General features: G+C 33.7%; 1 protein-coding gene across 1 annotated transcript in view; it reads left to right on the top strand.

Annotated features, from left to right (window-relative positions):
• The window catches only part of LRP1B (LDL receptor related protein 1B), a 1,457,254-nt gene that overhangs the window by 1,010,680 nt on the left and 419,276 nt on the right, over window positions 1-27,298 (top strand). Inside the window, exon 41 of the mRNA XM_063085362.1 lies at window positions 401-772. Within this exon, the coding sequence (XP_062941432.1) occupies window positions 401-772 (372 nt within the window). The remainder of the gene's footprint in view (window positions 1-400; window positions 773-27,298) is intronic.

Below are 27,298 nucleotides of genomic sequence, written 5' to 3'. Positions count from 1 at the left end.
GGGTGAATTCAGTTTGTCTTTTTGAGTGAATCAGTTATTTGTACCAAAGATGACAATATATAAAACCTATTGTAATCTCAGTATCAAGTGTCAAAAAAGATTTATACCCTTAACTGGCTCATTAAGGGAAAATTTTAATGATTTTATTTGGATGGTGAAGGAAGCAGAAGAATGTGATCTTTCAAATAAGAAACCCAAGATTTTAAACTGCTGTGATTAAAAAACAGTACTTTATAGGCTTTGATTTTTTTTCTTGACTAGTCTTAAACTTAAGAATAAAAAGACAATAAATTGTTATTATTTCTATAAGAAAAAAACTTATTTGAAAAACAAGAGAAAATTATAAACGTGTGTGTGTGTGTATGTGTATATATATATATATATTTTTTTTATTTCTTAGGGACCAATGTTTGTGCCAAAGACAATGGTGGCTGTAAGCAACTCTGTCTTTATAGAGGAAATTTCCGGAGAACTTGTGCTTGTGCCCATGGATATTTGGCAGACGATGGAGTTACTTGCCTAAGGCATGAAGGCTACTTGCTCTATTCAGGGAGAACAATATTAAAAAGTATACATCTTTCTGATGAAACCAATTTAAATTCTCCAATAAGGCCATATGAAAATCCACATTATTTCAAGAATGTCATAGCCTTGGCTTTTGACTATAGTCAAAGAAGAAAAGGTACCAACCGAATCTTTTACAGTGATGCACACTTTGGAAATATACAGCTTGTTAATGATAACTGGGAAGACAGACAAGTAATTGTTGAAAGTAAGTACAACAATTTAATTTTAAGTAGTTTGGTGGAAATGAGTATCATGTGGATTACTAGAGAAATAATAGTGGTAATTGCCTGTAGCAATTACATTTTCCTAGAGTTTATATTCAAGAATAAATATGACTATTTCATCCAACTCTCCAAATGTTAAAGAAGCAATTAACTGCTAGCATGTACATCATGTATACTATGATTATTAGCTTCTAATCGTGGAATTTCCAGTATGTTTCATCATACTATTTCTTACAAGTAAGTGTATTAAAATTCATGGAAAATAATTTTTCAGTTCAAAACTCTTCTAATTGATTTTCTTCCAGTGGGAGAAATTATATCTTCAAGAATATCTGCCTAGTATATTGGGTCCATCATATTTTCTCAGATAAATGTCAGAGATTATTTTGTGTGCATATATATGTATATATATTTAAACATATACAGTCGAGAAAATGTTATTATAAAAATGATATATTTTTTAATATGTTATGTGACATAATTATTCAAGCATGATATTCACTATGGATTATCCGCATAATTCAGAGGTAAACCTTTTCCCTGTCATTCGACTTTTACATGGACCATCTTCTTATTTCTTGCACGACTTCTCTCTTTTATCTCTATGTGATTTCCATATAACCCACACTTTTTCATTATCACTATACTGAGATCAATTTTTTTTACTTTTTAAATTGAAAAAATATTTAAATTTATTATAGAGTGTTGAAGTAATGTGGATTTAAATATGAAATTTGTCTCTTTGCTACAACAATCAATCCCATTCACTTACCCATAATTGACAGCAGTCATGTCTCCAAAATTTTCTTTATGTATGTGTTTATCATTTTTAATTACAATAGTGGAATAATATTAAATGTATTATTCAGCTAGCTGCTTTTTTGCATTTACAATATATACTGCAAAGTTTTTATTTCAGTACATAGTTTCATCTTATTCTTTTGAAAGCTTGTATCTAATTCTTTACCCAGAGTAAGCTAATTTATTTAATCATTTTCTTTTTAATGAACGTTTAGATTTGAATAACTAAACTATAGTTATTCAAGCCTGGTTGTGTGGCAGGCATTTTCTAAAGAATGAATACAGTGAGTCTGGCACTTCTAGGAAAATGACCTACAGCGTTAGTTGCAAAAAATAAAATCAAGCTTTCAAGTGAAAATCAGAATTTTGGAAGACATATATCCACCACAGTAAGCTTGACAGCTTCCCATTACTTAAAGGCTTTTCTGATTAGATGGATGGTGATATTAACTCATGTGATTTTGGGGTATTGCATAATAAAATGTGTCAACATTTAGAAGGTATGCATAAGTCAGGTAAACAATATTTCCCAAATGACACGGTAAAATCATGCATGGGTAAATGATTCATTCAAAGTGCGAGATAGACCAATTAATTTTAATGTAATAGAGTATGAAAAGTTCATCACTATGGTTTCAGATTTCACACTGCAACTAACCTTTAAGTAACTATCACTTGACATGTGTTGGCGTAGTATGAAAAAAGAATATCCAGAGTTATCTAGAAAAGCTATTAAAACACTTCCTCCTTTTTTCAACTACATAGCTGTGTGAGGGTGGATTTTCTTTATAAACTGCAACTAAAACAGCACAACTGATAGGATAAAGAAGCAGGTATGAGAATCCAGCTGTCTTCTAGTAAGCCAGACATTAAATATATTGTAAAACTGTAAAACAATCCTCTCTTTACATTAGTTTTTGAAAATATAGTTACTTTTCTTAGAAGGTGTTACTTATATCAACAAGCAGTTGATTCATTATTATAACCTTCAAAGACATTGAAAAATATTTAAAATAAATTTTTAATCTGTATATTTTTTACAGATTTGTGTTTATTCATACTTTTTATGTAGTTCAAATATAGAGATTAAATATATCATGGTTTAAAACACCAGCATTCGTTTTTTCCTCAAAAAATTATATACTAGCAAATATTTTGTTCTTTTTAAAAATTTTTATTTTAATATTTACTTGTACATATTTGTGGGAGACAGTGTTTTGTTTCAATACATGCATATACTACACAATGATTCATTTAGGGTAGATAGAGTATTTTTGTACACATTAGTTCACTACTTCTCCCCCCGACCTTTCTGCTTCTCTCAGCCTCTGGTAACCATTATTCTACTCTGTACTTCTATGAAAACCCACTTTTCATTCGTTGATGAGCATGTAAGTTGATTCCATCTCTTGGTGAATAGTTTTGCAATAAACATAGGAGTACAGGTGTTTTTTCACTATATTCTTTTCATTTCCTTTGGGTATATACCCAGTAGTGGGATAGCTGGGTCATCAGGCAGATCTATTTTTGGTTCTCTGAGGAACCTCCATATTGTTTTCCACAGTGGCTGTACCAATTTACATTCCCACCACTGATGCGGGAGATGTCCCTTTTCTGCACATCCTTGCCAGCATTTTCTGTCTTGTTGATAATACCTATTGTAACTGGAGTGAGATGACATATCATAGTGGCTTTAATTTGCATTTCCCTGATGATTTGTGATGTTGAGCATTTTTTTCATGAGCTTGTAAGCCATTTGTATGTCATCTTTTGAAAAATGTCTATTCAAGTCCTTTGCCATTTTTTAATTGAGTTATTTGATTTTTTGCTATTGAGTTGTTTAAATTCCTTATATATTCTGGATATTAGTTCCTTGTCTGATGCGTAGTTGGCAAATATTTTCTACTATTCTGTAGGTTGTCTCCACTTTGTTGATTGTGTCCCTTGCTGTAAAGAAGCTTTTAAGTTTAATGCAGCCCCACTCATGTATTTTTGCTTTAGCTGTTTGTGCCTTTGTAGTCCTGTTCAAAAAAGTGCTTCCCATTTCATGCAGTGTTTCCCCTGTTTTCTTCTAGTAGTTTCATAGTTTCAGGTCTTAAATTCAGGTTTATTTCTGGGCTCTCTTTTCTGTGCCATTGGTCTATTTGTCTGTTCTTATGCCAGTACCATGCTCTTTTGGTTACTATGGCTTTATAGTATATTTTGAAGTCAGGTAGTGTGATGCCTTCAACTTTGTTCTTTGTGTTCAAGATTGCTTTAGCTATAGGGGATCTATTGTGGTTTGTACAAATTATAAGGTCAGTTTTTCTACCTCTCTGATGAATGTCATTGGTATTTTGATAGGGATTGTGTCAAATCTGTGAATGGCTTTGAGTAATATGTCCACTTTGATGATGTTAATTCTTCCAACCCATGAGTGTGGGATATCTTTCCATTTATTTGTGTCCTCTTCAATTTCTTTTGTTAATGCTTTATAGTTTTCATTGTAGAGGTCTTTCACCTCCTTAGTTAAATTTACTCCTACAAATTTCATTTTTTGCATATCTATTGTGAATGGAATAACTTCCTTGATTTCTACCTCAGCTATTTCATTATCAATATATAAAAAAAACTACTGATTATTTTTTGTGTGTTAATTTTGTATACTGCCACTATACTGAATTCATTTATTAGTTTTAGTAATTTGTTAATGGAGTTGAATAAGTTGTTGCATTTTCTGTGTATATGATGATGGAATCTGCAATAGGGACAATTTGACTTCCTCCTTTTTGAGATGGACACACTTTATCAATTTCTCTCACTTTATTGCACTGGCTAAAACTTCCAGAACTGTATTGAATAAGAGTGGAGAAAGTGGTCATCTTTGTCTTGTTCCAGATCACAGAGGAAGAGCCTCCAATTTTGGTTTGGTGTATATGACTTTTATTATTACATTCCTTCTATACCTAATTTTGTTGAATGTTGTTATCATTGAAAGGGTGTTGGATTTTATCAAATACTTTTTCTGCATCTATTAAAATGATCACATGTGTTTTCTTCCCCCTTCATTCTGTTAATGTGAAGTATCACATTTCTAGATTTGCATATGTTGAACAGTCCTTGCATCTGTGGGTTCTTGAATGATCTTTTTAATGTGTCGTTGGATTTAGTTTACCAGTATTTTGTTGAGGATTTTCAAATCTGTGTTTATCAGGGATATTGGTCTGTACTTTTGTTTATTTGTTTGTTTTCTTGTGTCTTTTCCAGTATTGGGATAAGGGTAATGCTGGCCTCTTAGAATGAGTTTTGGAGTATTCCCTCCTCTTAAATTTTTTGGAAGAGTTTGAAAAAAAAATTGGTATTATTTCTTCTTTAAATGTTTGGTAGATTTTGACAGTAAAGCCATCTGGTCCTGAGGTTTTCTTTGTTGGAAGACATTTTATTATTGTTTTAATCTCATTCCGTGATTGATCTTTAGGTTTTCTCATTCTTCGTAATTCAGCCTTAGTAAGTTGTATGTTTCTAGGAATTTGTCCATTTCTTCTAGGTTTTCCAGTTGGTTAGCATGTAGTTATTCACAGTCTCTTGCGATCCTTTGTATTTCTGTGGTCTGTGGTCTCAGTTGTAATGTCTCCTTTTTCATTTCTGATTTTATTTATTCAAGTCTTCTCTCTTTTTTCTTTATTAGTCTACCTAAAGGTTTATGAATTTCCTTTGTCTTTTCAAAAAACTTTTTTCCATCAATCTTCTGTATTTTTTTGTCTCCATTTTATTTATTTCTGCTCTCATCTTTGTTATTTCTCTCCTTCTATTGATTTGGGGTTTGGTTTGTTCTTATTTTTCTCATTCCTTGAGGTGTAATGTTAGATTGTTTATTTGAAGTCTTTCTTCTTTTATGATATAGTCATTTACTGCTATAAACTTCCTTCTTAGAATTGTTTTTCCTGTACCCATTGATTCTGTTATGAAGTGTTTTCATTTTCATTTGTCTCCAGGAAATTTACAATTTTCTTTTTGATTTCTACTTTGATAAATTCTTTGCTCAGGAGTATGTAGTTTAATTTCCATGTACTTGTATGGTATCCAATATCCCTTTTGTCATTGATTTCTATTTTTATTCAGGCAAAATAGTTGATATGACTGCAATTTTTAAAGTTTATTGGGGCTTGTTTTGTGACCTAACTTATGGTGTATTCTAGAGAATGTTCCATGTGCTGCTGAGAAGAATGAGTATTGTGTATCAGTTGCATGAAATGTTCTATAATTGTCTGTTAGGTCCAATTGGCCCGGAGTAGAGATTAAATTGTATGTTTGTTGGTTAACTTTCTGTCTGGATGATCTGTCCTGTGCTGAAAGAGGGATGTTAAACTGCACAACTATTATTGTGATGGAGTACATCTCTCACATTAGGTCTAATAGAGATTGCTTTATATAACCAGGTGCTCCAGTATTGGGTATGGATATATTTAGAATTGTTACATCCTCTTGTTGAATTCATCCCTTTATCATTATATAATGACCTTCCTCATCTTTGTTTACTTACCTTGACTTGAAGACTATTTTATCTGATATAACTATTCCTGCTCTTTTTTGGTTTCCATTTGCATGTATTTTTTTTTCCATCCCTTTAATTTCAGTCTATGTTTGTCCTTATAGGTGAAGTGAGTTTCTTGTAGGCAGAATATTATTGGTGCTTGTTTACAGTACATTGAGCCACTCTGTGTCTTTTAATTGCGATATCTAATTCATTTACATTTAGGGTTATTATTGATATATAGGGATTTGTCACTGCAATTTTGCTATTTTTTTCTGGTTGTTTTGTAGATCCTTTTTCCCAGTCTTTCTGTTTTTCTTTGTAGTTGAGTGGTTTTCTTTAGCAGTATATTTTGATTTTCAGTATGTCCCCTATATGTTTTTGTGTTATGGTTACCATGAGGTTCACAAAAAACAAGTTATAGTTATAACAGATTCTTTTACACTAATAATAACTTAACTTTAATATCTAAGAAAAAACAAAACACCAAACTTAACTCAACAATTTGGGATCATTCCCCCCTCCCTTTTGATATTTCGCTGTTTCAGGTAACATCTTTTAATATTGTTTATCTCTTATAAGATTGTTGTAGCTCTTACTGTCTTATTAGGTTTGTCCTTTAGTCTTTTTACTAAGGATATAAGTGGTTATACACCTCCCTTAAGACTTTGCAATATTCTAAGGTTGTCTGTGTACTTACGTTATTAGTGAGTTACAAACCTTCAAATGTTTTCTTGCTATTCTTCAGTATCATCATCTTTCAGATTGAAGAACTCCTGTTAGTATTTCTTGTAAGGCAGGTTTAGCATTAATAAATTTCCCTAGCTTTGTTTGTCAGAGAAAGACTTTATTTCTCCTTCATATTTGAAGGTTAGTTTTGCTGGATACAGAATTCTTGGATGACAGTTTTTTGGGGTTTTTTTGCTTTTTGTTATTTTTTTTTCACTTTAGTTACTTTGCATACATTATCCCATTCTCTTCTGGCCTGTAGAGTTTCTACTGAGAAATCTGCTGAGAGATGTACCAGGGCTCTGTTGAATGTCATGTGTTTCATTTCTCTTGCTTCTTTCAGTATTCTATCTTTGTGTTTGGCTTCTTCAATAATTTGATTTTGATGCACCTTGGGATGTTCCTCTTTGGACTGAGTTTGATTGATGAGCTTTCTGTACCTGAATGGTGTCAACTTTCTCCATATTTAGGAAATTTTGTCATTATATCCGTGATTATGCTTTCTGGGCCTCTTCCTTTTTTATTTCCTTCAGGCTCAACAATTATGCAAAGGTTATTTTTGAGTCCATTGTTGGTGCTTTGTTTGTTTCCTTTGCTGGTATCATATTTATCTGTTCTTTCTCAATCTTTGTGTTTTCACATTGATTCCTCAGCATTTGAGGAGATGGCTACCTCCTGTAGGTTTTATAGGTGTTCTTTGGTGTTGTTAGGACTTTACCGGTTAACACCAGAGCTTTGTCTTTAGTCTGTGGGTTATTTCTCCCCTGTATTCTGTGGTGGATTTATAGTGACCACCACTACTTACACTCTGCACTATATCTAATTTCTGTCTTGTGGTTAATTCCAAAATTGGGGAAAACTTCCTGTGGGTACCACAACTTGAGCTCTGTGATTGAGCTTGATTACTACTTTGCTGCTCTCTCTCAAACAGGGAATGCTTTTTGTGTCGATTGGATTATAATTGTTGGTCTTTTAGTCACTTCTGCATTTTGTGGGGTCACCACAGCCACAACTGGGCTGTGTGGAAATTCCAGCCTGGGACGGAATCTGTCCCACAAATTTGCACCCCCTGTAGTTCTGTTGTCCTGGTATCCACTGTGTGGATATCGTGTCAATCAGAAGGCAGATCAGCTGTTTACACTGTACTCCATTGCTTTCTTGGTGGGTCAGCCTCCCCTCTGACACTCCAAATATTTCCTGTGAGGCAGGTCATGCAGGAATCCCCAGCAAAGACTGACTGATCTCTGGGTGGTTCTTTCCTCCCATTGGCTGTGGCTCCTTGCTTCTGTGTAGGTCCACTAGAAGATTGCTAGTGGCTTTACAGTCCTGGGCGATGGAATGTGCTCTCCAAAGCACCCTCCTCCCTTGCAGACTTCAAGTAGCTTCATTCAAAGGGTGCTGCTGGGGCTTTGCCATCTCCTGGAAGCTGTTCCATGTGCTGTAAGCTGCTCCTTGCCTTGTATCATGTCAGCCCCAGAAACAGCCAGGATTTGGAATGGCTGGAGTAGTCCCTTCTTCTCCTCATGGCCATTCACATCTTAATGAACTCTATGGGTCTCTCCTTCTCTTCTCCTGAGCTCCAGCAAACTCAGCATGACAGTTTTGCATTTTAATAGTTGTAAATTGATAGTTGTAAATTTGCTTCCCCACACAGTCTATCAATTTAGATTGTGTGGGGAGGCAAAGCTAGGGATCATCTATTCTGTCATCTTGAAAACATCACTCAATTCAAATTTTTAATATGGTAAGTAGCTATAGACAGAACCTACATGCACAAAATCTCTTTGGAGTCTTCTCCAAAGTTTAAGAGTATAAAGATCCTTAGATAAAAAAGATTGAAAACTACTCTTCTAGACTAAGGGCTCAGAAAATTCTTAGTACAAAGACATGAAAAAGCATGGTCTGGATGAGGAGTCACTTGGTGTGATTAAAATATGGGTTGTGTGGCATGAATTGATATGAGATAAAGCTGGAGTAGAAGGAAGTGACCTGATATTGAGGGACTCAGTCTGCCAAAATAAAGGGTTTTCTTTTTTAAAAAAAAAACAGTTCCATTGAAATATTTTACATACCATATAAAGCATAAAATTTGCACAATTCAGTGGTATTGATTATATTCACAGTGTTGTGAAACCATTACCACGACCACTACTATTTCTGAAATGTTTTCATCACTTCAAACAGAACCTCTATTTAAAGAAGTAACTCCTTATTATCCCCTTCCCCCAGCCCCTGGTAACCTCTAATCTACTTTCTGTCTCTGTGAACTTGCTAATTCTAGTTATTTCATGTAAGTGAAATAATAAAATATCTGTCCTTTGTGTGTAGGTTACTATAATGTTTTCAAGGTGCATCTATGCTCTAGCATGGATTGAAACTTCATTCCTTTTTATGGCCGAATAATATTCCATTACATGTAAATGCCACATTTTGTTTATCCAATCATCTGTTTCTGAATGCTTGCATTGTTTCCACCTTTTGGCTATTATGAATAATGCTGCAATGAGCATTGGGGTACAAATATCCAAAATAAGGAGTTTTAATTTTATTCAATAGATGAAGGAAAAACAGCAGAGTGTTGTACATAGGATTTATGTTTTATGAAAATCACTCTATGTTATGTTTGATGAAGTGTAAGGGCCATATCTGAAGGCAGAGATGCCCTAGGCAATTTTGTAATATTTCAGATCCTGTGTCAACAATGGTAAATAAAACTGAAAATATATTAATCAAAATATATACACAACCAAACTATTCTATTCCTCCCATCCAAAATCAAAGCAAGTAAAATCAATTAACACTTTAATTACTGTAGGTGTTAACTTATGTGGAGGTGAAACATAGTGCCTAGGACTTTGAATTCAGTCAAGCTGAGATTCAAATTCCCACTTGCTGTTTATTTCCTGAAGGCTACTGTGTCAATTTCCTCATCAACAAAATAGGAAGCTTAGCCATAAATTTTTGTGAAGATTTTATGAGAGTATGTAAAGAACTTATAAATAAGCATAATTTTAATTTTAAATTTTCTATTACTATATTTGTGATACATTTGTGGATCATTTAGGATAATAATCTTTATCTTAAATTATTTTTAGTGTACACATTAGAGTAGTTAAAAAACCAGAAATAATTACAATAATTATAGATATGAGGTAGTATAATATCAACTAGAACTTAATAATTAATTAAGATTAGTCTACATTAATAATTTATGTAAATCTTTCTAGATATTGTCTTTGCCACTCCCCACCCCCTGCTAAGAAGTAGCTATTTGCTTAATCATTGCAATCTTCTCTAAGGTTTTGTAGGAGAATTTACATTTGACTTGCCAGACCAAAAAAGAAAAAGAAAAACAAACAAAACAAAACAAAACGAAAAAACCCCAGAACAAAAAACAGAGTGGCACATATAAATAAATATAAGTAAGATGTGAAATTAGTTTTTGTATGGGTATTTCATCTTATCAAATCTGGACTAATATATTGTATTTTGTTACATCTCTAACCAGTTACCAAAAACTAAGTTCATGGAAATTTGATTAAGTATTTAAAAACATGAGAGAGCTTTAAATACTTGTACAAATCAGATTCAGACTTAGATCCTTCATATAGCTGAATATGGGGAAAGAAAAGGATGAAGGTTTTCATCTTTAATTTCCTGGGTCCTATAGAATAAATTATTTGCTCTGTGGTTTAAAAGTTAAGATGACAAAAGCTATTAAGGACAATTTGATGTTCATTAAGTGCTTACACTGTGCAATAGATTATTAGGTATGTGTGAATAAAGATGAAAATGCTTCTTTTCTAGCCTACAGAAATTTATATTACGGAAAGAAGAAAATGTCATGGTTCACTTTTCCTATGAAAAGTCAAGACACTGTTGAAAATGTATAATTTGAGGACATTTCTGGCTTTTAAAACATAGCAATGATTAATAAAACGTATTAAAATTAAAATTAAAAAGAAATTGCTAATCTCAAAAAAACAAGATAGATTTTCCTTGAATGATAAACAGAACAGAAATACAAAGCAGAAAGAATGGTTGAAAGGTCAGACTTCTGAGCCCCCACATTATGAATCTTATAGAGAAACAGGGTCTAAAAAGAGCTTGCTTACACCAAGGACTGGAGTAAAGCTGGCCCACAGGGAAGCAAGGCTAAAATAAGGGTGTGCATCAGTTACCTTGGCCAATGACTTGTAGAAAATGCTAACTCTGATGACTTAGAGACCACAGAAACAGCCTTGTGACTACCTTTGACCCAAGTCCTTTGCAGGTTGATAGCTCTGCAAGTTCTCACATGCTCTGTGGAGCAAAACCCTAAATGAGTCATAAAAGAGAAGGCTTTTTAAGGCCCAGAGGTGAAATCAAGGCAAATACAGAACACCCCACAGAGAGGAGTAAGTGCTGAAAGAGAAGTTAAAAATATATTCCTTTTACTGAAATAAATCTTGCAAATTCGATTTCCATAACACATGGATTCTTAAGAAAGACAGCTACAAAAAACCCCTACCAGTCAGGAGATGAATGAAAATGAAAATAACAGAGCAATCATAGGAAAGTATTGCAAGTTTCTGGAGGGTTCATCAAGGAGAAAAAGGAAAAAAGTACCCATAAAAAGAACAAGAAATAGTGAAATAAAAGAGGCCAAGATTATATAAGTAAAACACGATTTTATTAAAATGAAAACAACTAAAACTCTTGGAAATAAAAAATCTGGTCACTATAATTAAACTTAAAAAGAAATTGCTTTTGGTAGAATAAAGTTTATGCTGAACTGGTGTATCAGTCTGTTTCTATTGCTTATAACAAAATACCTGAGACTGGGTGATTGATAAGAAAACAAAATTTATTTGTTTACAGCTCAGAAGCTATGAAGTCCAAAGTCGAGGGAACACATCTGGTGAGGGTCTTGGTGATGGTGACAGTGACACAGGGGTCTCACATTGCCAGATGGTGGAAGCAGAGAGAACAAGCACACTCCTTTTAAAGCCCTAAGAACCACAACCCCTGACCACCATTATTAATCCACTCACCATGGCATGGTCCTGTAATCTAATCACCTCTTGAAGACCCCCCACCTTTCAATTATCATAACAGGATTTCCCACCCTCTTAACACTGCCACAGTGGGAGTCAAGTTTTGGGGGAACAGTCAATCCTAGGCAACTAGTCAAAGTGAGAATGCACAAATTAGATGCTTTTGAATTAATAAATAATTCATAAATTACACAGAAAGATAACCCCAAAATGAGAACAGTTGAGAAACTTGGAGGATAAATTGGTAAGTTCAAGATGCTTTTAGCTAATAAATGTTGAGAAATGGCAAAATGAGAAAGAAGGGTAAAAAGTAACAGTGAAATTATAGTAACGAAGAAAAAAATGGGTCTTCAGATCGAAAAGGGACTCTAAGTGTGATAATAATAAAATTGTCAGCCATCAAAGTGAGACTTCAGAGCACCATGAAAAAGGAAAAATCTTAAGATGCTACTAGAAGCAATAGTCAGATCACTGCAGATGACAAACACTGAGATTTAAACAGACTTCTTAACAGCCACAAGAGTAAAATTGTCAGACTACGAAGGAAATAACTGAACTATTCCAAAATGAAGGGAAATAAAGATTGTTTTAGAAATACAAAGTCAGTAACAGTACATCTATATATTCTCGTTGAAAAAAAAACTTGAAATAATGGCTTCAAATTTTACTATAATCAATGTTAAGAAATAAATTTTACAAAAAAAAAAAAGAAAGAAATTTTACATTTTATATTGTAACTCAGTATGTGTGTTTTAGTTTTACAAAACAATATCCTTATTCTGTAGGATGCATTCTGATGTTTTGTTTCAGCCAACCATAGCATAGGAATATTTTTTTAAAAACAGACATTGCTTAATATAAGTTCATTTCGTGTCCCCGCATTCATTAAGCAATTAGAAAACATAATTTTAAAAAGCTACTCATAAACTAGTAATAAAAACAAAGGATGCACAAAATCTTAATGGAGAAAATTACAAAGTGTTTCTGAAGGACATAAAGGATGAATTTAAATAAAAGGGAAAATGTAATTTTAATAAGAGGAAAACTCAATTTCCATAGCTATAGAAATTTGCCCCAAATTGTCTGTAAGTTTAATGTGAGTCAAAATGCCAAAATGATTTTTTCATGAAACTTTACACGCTGATAATAAAGTTTACATGAATGAGCAAAATATCAACAATGGCCAAGGAAATGTTGAAGAAATATAAATTTGTAATCTTTCCTTGACAAATCTCTTCATTATTAAAAAGTTAAAGCAATTAAAACAGCGTGATATTACCAAAGAACAGTTAAATAAAACAGAACAGAGGACTCAAGCATATCCATCTATACATAACTTGTATGTAAATTTGTTATATACTACCAAGTTGGCATTACAAATAAGTAGAAAAATAATGAACTGCATTTAATGAATTATGTTAGGATAATTTATATGCAAGAAATAAAACAAAATTGCATCTCTAGTCAAACTATACTCAAAAATAAATTCCAAGTCTATTAAAGATGTAAATGTGATGAGCCTTTTTAATATCAAAGAAAATATAGAAAAATATCTTTATAAATTCAGGGTAAGAAGAGATTTCATAAATTATACCAAACACATCAAAAAGTGTAAGTTTGGTGTATTTTACCTCATTGAAATAGAAAACCATTTGCATCAGAAGATATGAAGAAATTTAAAAGGCAAGACACTAGTGAAAGATACCGGTAACCCTTAAAAGCAGTAAAGAATTGCAACTGGAGTTCATAATGTACCAATATAGGCAAGCTAGGATTGGAGACAATTGCCAGAAAAGAAAATATAATCATATTGAAATATATTCAACATCACCACCCATCAAGAAAATTCATAATGAAAAACTGAGATTTTCCACCCATAGTTTGGCAAAAATTTTTTAAAGTCTGGTGATGGGAAGAAACCAGAATTTTCATACACTCTTGAAAGGAATGACAATTTTGTACAACCACGTTGATGAGCCATTTTTAATACTTTAAAATTTTGAAATGATACATATCCTTTCACCCAGCAATTCCCACTTTTAGAGTAAATCTATGCAGTTCCACTTTTAGAGGAAACAGTGGTATAATGCACAATAGTTTTAAAAGAAAGACTAGTGTTACATCTGCCCACAGAGTTATTATCTTAAGCACAATTTGATTAAAACAAAATAATAAAACACAAGAAAAATGTTGCCAAATGATATTACATTTAATATGATATGTAACTTTGAAAGATATGGTAAACTATAGTATATATTGTTTTTGGATAGTAATATATGTAGTAATATTTTTAAAATTAGATAATTCTTTTGATATTTATGTGATGGTTATGTGAGGTACGAGATGTTATCATTAGTCATAGAAGGCAACCATTTGTACTATTGTTGAAACTTTTCTGTCAGTCTAAAGTTAGTTCAAAATAAGTTCTATATAGAAATTAAGTACATTAAAAAATTATATAACATTTGGCTTTCTCTGGGGAGTAACAAAGGTAAATGGTATTAAGAGTAGTAAATATTTCCAACCATACTTAACATATTTGTTCTTAAAAATCTAAAGCATTTATAGCAAAATAGTAAGATTTGTTGTCATAATGTTATACCCTCTACTATTCTGTAGATCTAAAACATTTCATAAAGTAAACATGAATAGATAACTTTAAAGATAATCACTTGTAAATATTAAAATAGATAGCATTAATAATTTAAGGTGAAATCACATATATATGCTTATTCAGAATTTAAATTGCATTAGCAATGCATGTTGAACAACATGATAGTTGCCTCCTATCTGCTTTTCTTTTTTCTTATTTATAGACATTGATCTTTGACTCATTTCCGGCTTGATCCTGATAATAAATTACAGTGAGATATAATTCCCATGTTTGCATGTTAGAATTAAAAATTCTTAGTGATGGTTTCATAGTACTTTTAGATTATTTTTTCAAGACTCCTAGTAGCAGTGTACCTCACCTTTACATTATAATTACATTTTACTGAAAATGTCTTTTTTTCTTTTCCTTTAAAAGGGCTAGTTCCATACCCTTTTCGGAGTGTCTAAAAACACATTTGTGTTAATTTTTTGCACTTTCAAAGGTAAAAAGGTCAGCTTTTAAAATGCATTTATCTTTAATTTGCTTAGTATATAGAATACAGACATTAATACTCAAAATGTAAGAATTTTAGCTATTCAAATTTTCAGATTTCATAAGATAAAAGACACTTTTAATTATTTATTACCTATAGCAATTTTAAGATTATCTATTTAGATAATTGCAATTACTGGAGAGGTATATGGAGCACTGTTTCATTAGATATTGAAGTTACTAATAAAATAATAGGAAAAGCATAAAAATAAAGGATGGAGGTTTTGCATACAGAGTCAGCAATTTGGGAGGCATGTGGTAATTTTTATGGTGCAAGAGAAGAGAAGGTAACATTATCATTAATTATGAAGAGTAGAACCTGGAATGAGTCATTATTAATGCAAAGGAAAAGAGAACATGGTATCTCTCCCTCATTAAGCTGCAGGCTCTAAGTTATATTCAGTAGGACTTCCATGAATTCAGAATTTTCTAAGAAATTGGAGCCTATCCCAGAAGATGGCCTATGGCAGATGTAGGGGAGGAAAAAACTTTCCTCTATTTTTTTATCTTCTGAAGCTTGGATCTGTGAATTAAAAACCGACAAAACACAGATTAACAGAAGAAAAGGCATACAAATTTTATTGATGTTAATTTCTACATGTACACAAAGGCCTTCAGAGAAAAGAAATGAAGACCCAAAGAGGTGGTTAAACATGGAGAATTATATACCATTTTAAAAAGAGAGGATAAAATGTGAGGATGTGACTAGACAAAGAATAGGAGTTTGGGCTTTGAGGAGCTGTAAATTGAGGGAAGGTAAATATATGGGAGGAACTAATGGAAGATAAGGGTAACTTAGCATGGTTTTGTTCATGTGGACTTATTTCTGTGCTGATAAATATTTTCCCTCCCTTCCTGATCTGAGAGAGGGGGACACCTTCACAAAGGGAAATTTGTGCCCTGATTTTAGGTATATGGGGTAGGGTAGAGAGCTTTTCTTGTGTCTGCTGTTTTTCAATTGCCTTTGGCTCAAAATAATTCTTATATCAATATGCCATATTTTGGGGTAGCATATTCTAGTTAAAGTCTCATACCTTACATCAATCAAGACCAGATTTCTAGATGGCAAAGGTATGCATGAACAGGAGACATTGGAACCAGAGGTGGGGCTACTTAATTTGAGGAAGTAGAGAAATTCATGAAGAGCATGATGCTAGTGACAGGCAAAACAACAGCAAAAACAACAGCAAAAGAACTCTTAGTCATGTGTAAAACATTCTACTGAACAAAGTTCTGCAAGTTAATATGAAGTGTGGTACAGGCCTTAGAAGCAGAGAACTGACAGAGGACTCAAGAGTCTTCAGTGGTTAGCATTAAGATTTTTCAGACTCAGAACCACCAAATTTTAATATATGTGTCAGAATGGCTGACAGTAATAGAAAGAGTGGAAGGCAATGTAGGGAAATACTAGGAATTCCTGTGTTGTGAATTACAGCCATAAAGAGTTAGGAAACTGAAAACTTTTTTGCATGGGTTTTCAGGCTTGAAGGACCTGCCCAAGTAGATCATGTGAGAATATCTGACAAGGTTTGTGTTTGCAGAATCAGAAACTGCTGGGCCGTGTCCATGTGGAAGAGAGTTATGGCCAATATTTGTCATATGTTTATTATAAAACTTGAACTTTACTGGGAATCTGTGATTATTAGCCTAGCTCCAGAAGCTCCTAAATCATACATTAAAATGTGGACTGGCTTTTAAAAACTCACTTTCTTTTTTGTCTCATCTGATAGATAATGTATCTTCACAACCAATAGCGGACTATGGCAATCATATCTGGCTTACCTATGAGCTATAAATCAATCTGTATTTGGTACTGAAGAAATAAAATGAGACAGGAAAGGATTATTTAGTGGGGAAAAGATAGAACTATACGGAAGGATTAGTGGATTTAATGGCACTGAATTGATTCAGTCACCTTCAAGAGTATAAGCTTTTTAAGATTTAGCTCAAATTATGCTGAATTTTGCTCACAAGTCCTTCATAATTAGTTGTTGTTAAACCACATTAATTGCCTCACATTTCTGCATAAACAATGTACTTAGAAATTTTTTTTTTTTTTTGTAGTTTTGACTTGAATGAGGTAAGCTTTAAATAGCAACTAAGGGAAAAAAAATCTGTGATATAGTGTTAGAAGCAAGATTTTCCACAGGAAATAATAAAAGAAAGTGCACATATTAGAACTTTCCTTTCCTTTTGAGAAATTTATGGCATGAATTCAGCAGATAAAATCAATGTACTGTAAATTATAAATAGGTCATTTAGGGGCTGGATGATGAATTCAAAATTTCTAAGAAAACCGTAGAGCACCTGTAGAAGTAGGCAAGGACACAAATGAAGCCAAGGTTTCTTTTGAAAGGCAACTATCATTTGTAGGAGTGAGGTTGCCTGTTATTGTTTGAAAGGACAAGATATTTCAATTTCATATACCCACTAAAACGTGCTCAGTTTTTTAGTCTTATATGCAACAATAAACAAAGTTTACCAGAAATCAAGAAGCATTCAACCTGCTATTCTGAGCTTTTCAGTATAATGTATGTGGTTAAAAATGCTGAAAGGGAGAGAAAGAGAGCAAGAGAATGAGAAAGTGAGAGTATGTTAGAAGAATTTATACTAAAACAAACCATTATATAAATATGTTTCCCGGGACAGAAATCCATGTACCTATTTTTTCTTATTGGAGTTTTAATTATATATCTTTAGGATGAGCATAATTAAATATATATGTGTATATATATATTCCAAATGTTTTCATAGTTAGCCTTATTTGCAACACCAGCTATAGCATGATATGTGGTTAGATTGTCATTCTTGCACAATAGCGGTCTCAAGAGTACTTCACGCCATATTCAAACAAATGCTTTTCGCTGTTCCAAACGTCATTAATTGTTTTAGATTTCTGCAGAGTAGAATGTTCAATGTGTAGTTCTATGCTTTACTGACATGTTGACAAAGCTAAGTATTAAGCAATACTCTCCTCCAATTACATTCTATTTCCTTAGGCATCGTCTTTTCCTCCCCTCTTATACAACCTTTCTGGATGACTTCAGTATTGCTAATGATGCTTTAGTGTACTTCTCAATCTCCCCAAAATATGCAATAACACTTTTTGACTCTACTGTTTTCTGTTTTCAGTTTTTACTATAGCTTGAAAGTAGCCTCAGTCTCATCACTCTCTGGCACTGCTGTACCTAACCTCCCTGGACTCAGTGCTCCTTTTGTCAGAACACAATCTGGTTACCTTGCATCTAGCCTATTCTACCATATCCACCAAACTGCTTTAATCCTTACCTGCTCCATAGTTATCATCCTGTGTTTCCTACTTCACTTTCCAGCTAATTCTTTGTTGATCTCATTCAATTTGTTTTTAAAACCAAGTCTGGGCCAAGAGGTAAGACATTTAATGCTGTTTCTACCACTTTCCTATACTACCAAATGCTAGTCTTTGTATTTTCTGTTTCTGACTGTACAAATGCTGTTCCCACAGATACTTCCTCTCTACCAATAGGCTTCTTTTGTCCTTTGAGAACTCAATTGTTGTTATGATTCATACTGGGACCTTCATGATTTATTATTTCACCAGTGTGAATTTCCTAATTTATCTCCTCACTAATGGATCAGTGTGAAATCTCTAGATGTTTATTGAAAATTTCCTTTTATATATGTTAATGTCAACTCACAATCAACATACCTAAGTCATATTCCCATCTGAAAATAGAAATCCCTCCTATTTTCACTGTTAATAAAATCACTTCTTTCCATCCCAATCAGGATCCAACCTCACAATAATATTATTTCAACTCTCCTGCTTCTGTATCCCCTGAGCCATTTATTCAATAAGTACTTTTCTTATCCATTGTCACCATTATAGGCCAGGTTTTCATTCCTTTTTTACTGAATAATTGTTAGACTTCTAATTGCTTTTCTTGCCCAGAGTTTCTAGAAGTTTCTATATATCATGCACAACAAAGCTTCAATTGATTTACTTCCTAAAACACTGATCAACTCTATTTTCTGCATCTGAAATTATAATCCATTACCTTCTCTCCAGGTTTTACGTGATATCAGTCTAGCTGATCCATCTTACCACAAATCTCTCTACTCTGTTAAATTTAACTTTTCCTCTAGTCCTACTCACATCGTTCTTAAGAACATACAGTGTTCTTTCCTGACTTCATGTCTTTACTCATGTAGCTAAATTAGAATGGAAGGAATTTTATGACCTTTCCAGTGGTCTATATTTTGAGGGATCTTTAAAGTTCAGTCCAAATCCCTTCACACCACAAAGCTCAGTCTTTCCTATCACTGCATCCCACAATAATCTCCCTGTTTTAAAAACCATTCACAAGTGCATATCCTTATGCTTGTTTTTTGCTTCATTTTTAGCTATGTGATCTCCCCACAGAAATGTCAAGTGGTTCTAGGCAAGGTCCACTGAATATATTGTTTTCTGCACCCCTTCTAGCCTAAAACAAAACTCATCACTTAGTACATATTAAAAATAACTTCTTTTATTATGAATTTGCTGTGTGTCAGCTGTGTAATTAGGTTGTTAGAAGACTTGTCTTAAAGCATTTGTAGAGTAAAAGCAACTCTTCCTCTTATATTGTTTGTTTGGTTGGGCTGAATTGGGCACTAAGGGGAGGGAATATGGAGCCCTATCCTCTATGAGAAAGTATAAGAGGCAGTACAGAAAATTGGTTAAAAGTGTAGATTCTAGAGTCAGTCTTGGGCAAATTATTCTACCTCTCCTTGCCTCAGATTTCTCTTCTAGAAATAATGATAATGTTAGTAGCAATCTTAGAAGGTTGATGAGATTCAATGACTTAATGTATGTTGGTTAGAACAGGGCCTAGAATTTAGTAAGCACCCTATTGGCATAAACAATTTTGAATTTTTGCCTTCATTTTCCTTAAATAACCCATTTTTCTTAGAGCTGCTCGTCATTATACATTAGTATAAGCTGGCAGCATGCAAATTGACCACTATATCATGCAAAGATTTTGAAGAACAGACGTAGTTTCTCTCTTCAAACTTTCAAATACCATGAACGAAGAGAGTAGAGAGTTTCTAAAGAGAAGGACATCTGTGCTGAAGAGGACTTAGGGCTTAGAGTTCACTCACATCACTGTTTACTGAGTGAATGCACCTGACCGATATGTGTTCTGCAAAATACAAGAGATTTTTATGTAAATTGTATAACAGAAAGAACTCATACTCTAATAATAGAATCTGCTTGTATGAGTAGCAAAAGTAAGTGGGGGTGGAGATAAAAGGACAGTAGAAAGTACAGTACTCAAGATGACAGAATGAATTCCTATCATCAGAAGCATTTGATTTTCCAAAGATCCAAACACTTCTCTGACTTCTACCTCTTGTACCGGGTGGACTGCTGGTAACTTATCTTTGGTTTAGTGCCAATATGGAAATAATACTAATAAAACCCTAAAAAAATAAAATAAAAATAAATGTTGGTAAATAGGTATGCATCATATATGCAGGAATGTCTGTACCCTGTAATAAAGCACATTTTAATAAGTTCTTACCTTATGTTTTATGAGCCTACAGGATAATAGAAACATATATGTGCAGAGTGATAGCTAAGAACATAATTTATCATTAATCCATGGATATCTGAAAATGGCAAAATATATAGAATGTAAAGTTCTCTGTTTTTGCTATATTCATAAAACTCTGGGATTCAAATGGGCTAAACATGGTGAGATGAATTGGCAAGGCAGGACAGTAGATGGTAATCCCGCATGCATAGGATGACCAGACTGCTTAAATCTGGAACAGATAGTGTCTGTGGAAGTGCCTGTTGGTTGTACCTAATAGTCTGGCAGATAATAGGGAAAATGAGATTAATTTAGTCACTATTCAAAAGACATCAACAATAACCTTCCTTCTCTGCCAGTGTTAGAGAACAGATTTCAGTGAAAAGTGACCATTTGTTTCAGAATTAATAAAAATGATTATTTGTTTCAGAAACATGATTTCCCAAGTAATTTTTCACCAGGATGACATAAGTCATATAATTGTAGTTAGAAGCCAAATTAAATAATCAGTTAAATACATTTATGTAGCATTAGTCATTTACTTATAACTTATTTTGTCAATTCCAAGACATTTTTTCTCACTCTCTGATTTACCTCCATTGCTATTATTAAAATATGTATTCAAAAAAATACAAGGAAGCAAACTGAAAAGTAGCAAAATTTCAAATTGATATTTGTATGTAGCACATTATATAAACTAGTCTGTCATTCTGAAGAGGAATTAATGACAAATGGTTTATTTAAACTATAGGAAATTTAAAGCAATGCACAAGTTTTCTACATGTACTCTAACGCGGGGTTCTCTCTGTGTAATTTGCATATATGATCTGCTCAGATTCAGAAAAAAGGGAAGATTGATCTCATATTTTCTGAAATGTATACCTGAAGTAAACCATTCTAATTAAGATTTATTAAATGTCTACTCTGCTAAACAATTGCAGGATACTGAATGGGCTGTTTTCTTTCTTGCCTCTGGATAAACACTGAATGTGTTGTTTCCTGACCTGTATTTCTCTTAATTAACTTGTGTTCATACTTCACACTTCAGATTTCAGTTTAACTCTTCCTCACACCCACAAGACACACACACACACACACACACACACACACACACACACACACACACACACACACACACACACACACATACTGATCTCAAGCCAGAGAAAAGTGTGCCTTCCATAGTATCCACAAACAATTTGCAAATAGCCTTATTATAATATAGCTATTTTCTTTTCATTGTTCTTATCAGTGACAGCTTCTCAGCTGTGTGAGAGCAGACACTGTGCCTTGCTCATCTTATGTCTCTAGCTCAGTCCATTTCAGACTCTCAGGACACTGTATTGACTTGCTGCAAATCCCTTTGGGGCAGACTGACCCTGACTGCACAGTTCCTGGGACTTGGTAAGCAATCAGCAAATATTCATCAAAGGAAGGAATAATATGCTTTCTGAGAGTCAAGATTCTTGCCTTTAGGGAATTTACAAAGTAGTAGGGAAAATCCTAGCAGCAGAAAAAACTGTGGCTATGACACAAGTGTGGTATGAGTATAAGCAGAATTTTACAGACAATCAAAGTGAAATCTCTTCCAGCCAGGATGATGAAAGGGGCTTCAAAGAGTAGGTGGTCTGGGCCAGCCCGTGGCTCACTCGGGAGAGTGTGGTGCTGATAACACCAAGGCCACGGGTTCGGATCCCATATAGGGATGGCCGGTTTGCTCACCGGCTGAGCGTGGTGCTGACAAAGAGTAGGTGGTCTGAAATGCAGTTTTGTTACATTATAATGAACTCTGACCAATAATCATAATGGTAAAACAGATGACTGTTGTATAGTTATTAATATTTTCAGGTTATTAACATTTTCTGAGAATAATATTAAGACAACAAGTGTTTATCTTACTTAAAAATCATCAGCTGACAGATGGCTTCTTGAAATAGAAGAAACTTCAGAATGTGGCATACAGTTATATCTGCACATGTCATTCTTGTTTTCCCAGTGCACACAATTTCTTAAGAATAGCATATGAATCTAACCTATATCATTGTTTACCTTACTTGGTGAGTACACAGGAAATACTACCTTTTTCTTTATTATTGAGTTCCGTGCAAAAGTAATTGGCTTAGTACTGAAACTAGAAATGAATTTAGTATCTGGATTTAAATCATCCAAACAAAAGATGAGCTTTGCCTAAACTTAATATTTTCTTATCCTTGAGGAGGCAAAATCACAGTTAGTTGTCAAGTAGTATAATGCTTTTGCACAAGATAATATTGCAATCTGAAATTATCACCTCCCTATGCTCTTTAATGTTAAATTATCATTTTTATTCTTGACTTATTTAATTCAATTTGTCAAATATTCATTTAGTATCTACCAAGAACAGTCGGCTTAGTCTCATTTGAAACAAAATATTAAAAGCTCTATCATTTCATAAGTAATAGTATTTTTTCTTACACTCATCTTTTTATCAGAAGGACTTTACGTCAGGTTTGGAAATCCATAGAAATCATATTTATTATTCTTCATAAAAATATTGGAGTGTTTTATTTTTCTGACTTGAAAATATCCCTTATTAGTATAAGTTGTTACTCTTTTGACTTACAGGTAAATAAATTTATGGATGATGATCATTTATTAAATATTTCTTTTCCTCTTCCTTTATTTAATTTGTTTCACAAGTATTTATTGTGCACTTAATATATGCTAAGTATTATGGCAATATGTGAGTCAGTGTTTCTTCAGCACTCCTCATTTACAAAGTCAAAAATAATGCAATTCATATATAGTAATACTGGCAAAAAATTGTTATCATTGAAAACATGAGCCATAAAGCAAAAATCTTCTGTTTGTTACCAATCATGAATGAGATAACAATTTTGTTCAATAATGCTGACAGAGCTACTTTTGCAGAGTTATATTTTCCCATGACTTATGCCCCACTTAGCTTAGCTTTTCACATATATTTAATGCAGCAAAGAATTTCACACAGTGCTGCCATGTGTTTCACAAAATCAATAGTATCATTTGCACAATTGTGGGACTGTTACTAGTCTCTGTTAAAGGGTGCAAATCACATTTGAAGGTATACAAATAATACCTAAATCTATCCTTGCCCATTGTTATCACAAAACCAGATTTTTAGAGATTTGTCTTACTCATTTTGGTTATAAGATCTAGGCCATGTTATCTCACCCCTCATCATCATACTGTTCATTGACACCTAGAGATATTTGGTAAGTCAGTATCTTGTTGAGGTTAAAAGCACGGGCTTTGGAGTAAGTGATACTTAGGTTCAAATCCAGGCTCTGTTCACCCATTGTGAAGTCATGTGCTTAAGCCTCTACTGAAGATTGGGGTGGGGGGGGGGAATAGCATCAACTAACAGTTTGTATGAGGTTTAATGAAAACAATGACAATGGAGTGCTTACCACAGTGCCTAGTACATAAACTAGTCCCATTAAGAACCAGCAGTTATTTCATCCTAAATGTAAATTGATTCTTAGCTCAGTCTGAAGCAAACACTGGAGAAAGTTTATTGCTATTCTGACAAAGTCACATTGCGGGGTTGTAAACTTTAATTTTTTTCTTGATTCCCAAAACATTAAATGTACTAATTATTTTTAACTTCATTCTCTACTTTACTAGTAAATAAGTAAATAAATATCACTATATAAAAGTAAATGATTGCTAGTTCATTTTAATTTCAGAATGTTAAAGATGCTGAGGAATAGGAGAGTCCAAACCTGCTTTTGAAGTAATTCCACCATGTTCTGACCAGATGAATAAACATTTAAGGTTCTTGTAGTGACATTTGTTATGAGCTGAATTGTGCACCCCTCACCGCCCGCCAAATGTATATGTGGAAGTTCTAACCCCCAGTACCTCAGTATGTGACCATATATGGAGATGGAGCCTTTAAAGAGGTAATTAAAGTAAAATGAGGTCATATTGGTGAACCCTAATTCAATATGACTGGTGGTCTCGTAAGAAAAGAAAATTAGGACACAGACAACACAGACCAGGGGATAACCATGTGAGGACACAAGAAGGCAGCCATCTGCAAGCCAAGGAAAGAGGCCTCAGAAGAAAACAAACTTGCTAACACCTTGATCTTAAATTTCTAGCCTCCAGAACTGTGAGAAAATAAATTGCTGTTGGTCCAGCCACCCAGTCTGTGATATTTTGTTATGGCTGCCCTAACAAACTAATACAATATTCAAAGGCAAGGACCAGCGGACTATTTTCAAAGGAAAATAGTAGGTAGAGTTGGAACTAGTTATATACCTCCTTTTGCTTTCTTAAGAGAAAAATGTTAAATGTCTTTTCCAGTTTTTAATGCTAATATGTTCTGAGGTTTTAGAAGAATAAGATCTATACTGATTTAGAAAGTCTCAAAGGCAAGATATGAATATCACAACCTAAACAGAAAATTTAGTAACACTAATCTTCCTAATAATTTCCACTAAAGTTCAACACAAATTATGTTAGTTTCTCATTTCAAAGGAAATATATTTTGTGAGAGAAAACACAAACACACACATCTACACGTGATTCCATGCTTTCCTTCACCATCATCTTAAAATTCTTTACATACACATTCATACCATTCTCAATAAATGCCTTTTCTCCTTGTCTTACAGGCAAAAAATAGATGTGCTCAGTAAGTTTCCTCAGTTTCTCTCACTTCCATTTGCAGAATTAATTGGGTTCATTGGAGTGTAGCGGTTAAGAACATGGATTCTAAAATGATTTCCTGGGTTCAAATTATGGCTCTGCTTCTTAATAATTGTGTGATTTCTGCAAATTATTAACCTCCCCATGTCTCAGATTCCTCATCAATAAAATAGGCATAAAAATAATACCTACCACAGCACATTGCACATCATGTGCTTAAATTTGAACAGTGCCACGCATCCCCTCCTGTGTGTGTACATATGTATATATATGTATATATGTATATATTTATTCAATCAAGTAATGTTGGCTACTGTTACCTTTTTGTATACCTATTTTTATCTTTTACTTTATAATTTTGAGACAGTGTCTTTTCAAATGTAAACCTTATACCTGTGCTTCTGAACTCATTGCCTTCTTGTTCCAATGACTTTTCAATTTCTTCTGTATGTTTCCTTTCTCCCTGTCCAGTAGCTCTCCTTCCAAAGTTACAAACATGCTCACCTCTCCTTTGTAATAAAAATAAAAACTCATAAGCAAATATATCCCTTTCCCTGCTCCTACTGTCCTTTTCACCTTTCCACCATTTTTTTTGAATTAGTAATCTATACACACCTACTCTTTTCACTCCTGAAACCATTTCAATCTGTTATGCACTCCCTCATTGCTCTGACAACAGACAACTCTCTGTCTGACAAAGACGATAACTTGATGACTTCATTTCATTTGAAATTGTTGACCACTCTCTGCTTCAGAAAACCAGTTTTCCCCTTAAGTCCTCTACACAATTTCGTCCATGGAACCTGATTCTCCTGCTAGTCTCAGGCCACTCTTATTTATAAATACCATTGATAGATCTCTACAAGTCTGCTGTTCTTCCCTAAGAAGTGGCAATGTTGTATGTATATTCTGCTCATCAAAAGTGAACTGCAAAGATTGATTATTTCTTTTGATACAATGATATTTTGATATGAAAAACATGTCTTGGAAAAACTAGAATTAAAATGTTGTTTGCTGTATCCTTATTGTTTAGGATAGTGTTTGGTACATAATAGGTGCACAGTAAATATTTGGTACATGAAAGAGTTTGATTTTTTTTTTCCCGTGGACTTTCACATCTTACAATCTTTACAAGCAGAGAGAAATGTTCAATACTTTAACGAAATAAGTGGGTTTTTGGTAGATACCTTGGCCTGTAAGTTAAGGAAGTAGAAGTCAGCTACATTTTTAAACAATGTTAACTAAAATTATTATTAAGAATCCAATGAGGCACCCATGCTTGCCTGGCTGCAGGCTGCCCTGCTGTAGACACTGCTGATCTGGGACTTTCCTCCCCTGAGAGAAAAACATCACCATATAAGGTTACCCTTTATCCCACTGTAAAAGCCAGAAGTTCTATGACATAAAGGAAACAGCCCCGCTGTGCTCAGGGCTCAGCCTTTGTGACGAGTCTGCTGAGCCAGTGCTGGCATCAATAAATAAACTATGCTTCCTGCCTCAAGCCTTAGTGTCTTGCCTCTTCTTGAGAGTTTGCTGTAATAGGCTGCAACACCAAATCTCATACGCATAAAATGAATTTTTTTCTCCTTTTCTTAATCGGAAATGATAATACATGTTTAATTTCTATATTAGTATGTTTCTGATGCTTATAACAAAATACCTGAAACCAGGCAATATATAAAGAAATGAAATTTATTTCTTATAGTTTTGAAGGTTGGGAAGTCCAAAGTCCAGGCAACACATCTGTTGAGGGCTTTTTTCTTGGTGGGGTGACTCTCCAGAGCAACACACAGCAAAAGAATGGCCTGAGCAAGAAAGCTGACTTTCTCACTCCTTCTCACTCACTCTCCTTATAAAGCCAGCAGAACCACCCCCATGACCACCCATTATACCATCAACTCATTATTCCATTCACCAGGGTACAGTCTTCACAATCTAATCACCTCTTAAAGGTCCCACCTTTCAATTATCATAATAGAATTTCCCACCCTCTTAACAATGTTACAGTGTAGATCACACTTCTCATACATGAGCTTTGAGGGGACACATTTGAC

The sequence above is a fragment of the Cynocephalus volans genome, chromosome 1 (assembly GCF_027409185.1).
Source record: "Cynocephalus volans isolate mCynVol1 chromosome 1, mCynVol1.pri, whole genome shotgun sequence".
Classification (NCBI taxonomy): Eukaryota; Metazoa; Chordata; class Mammalia; order Dermoptera; family Cynocephalidae; genus Cynocephalus; species Cynocephalus volans.
This window is presented reverse-complemented; position numbering and strand designations above follow the sequence as displayed.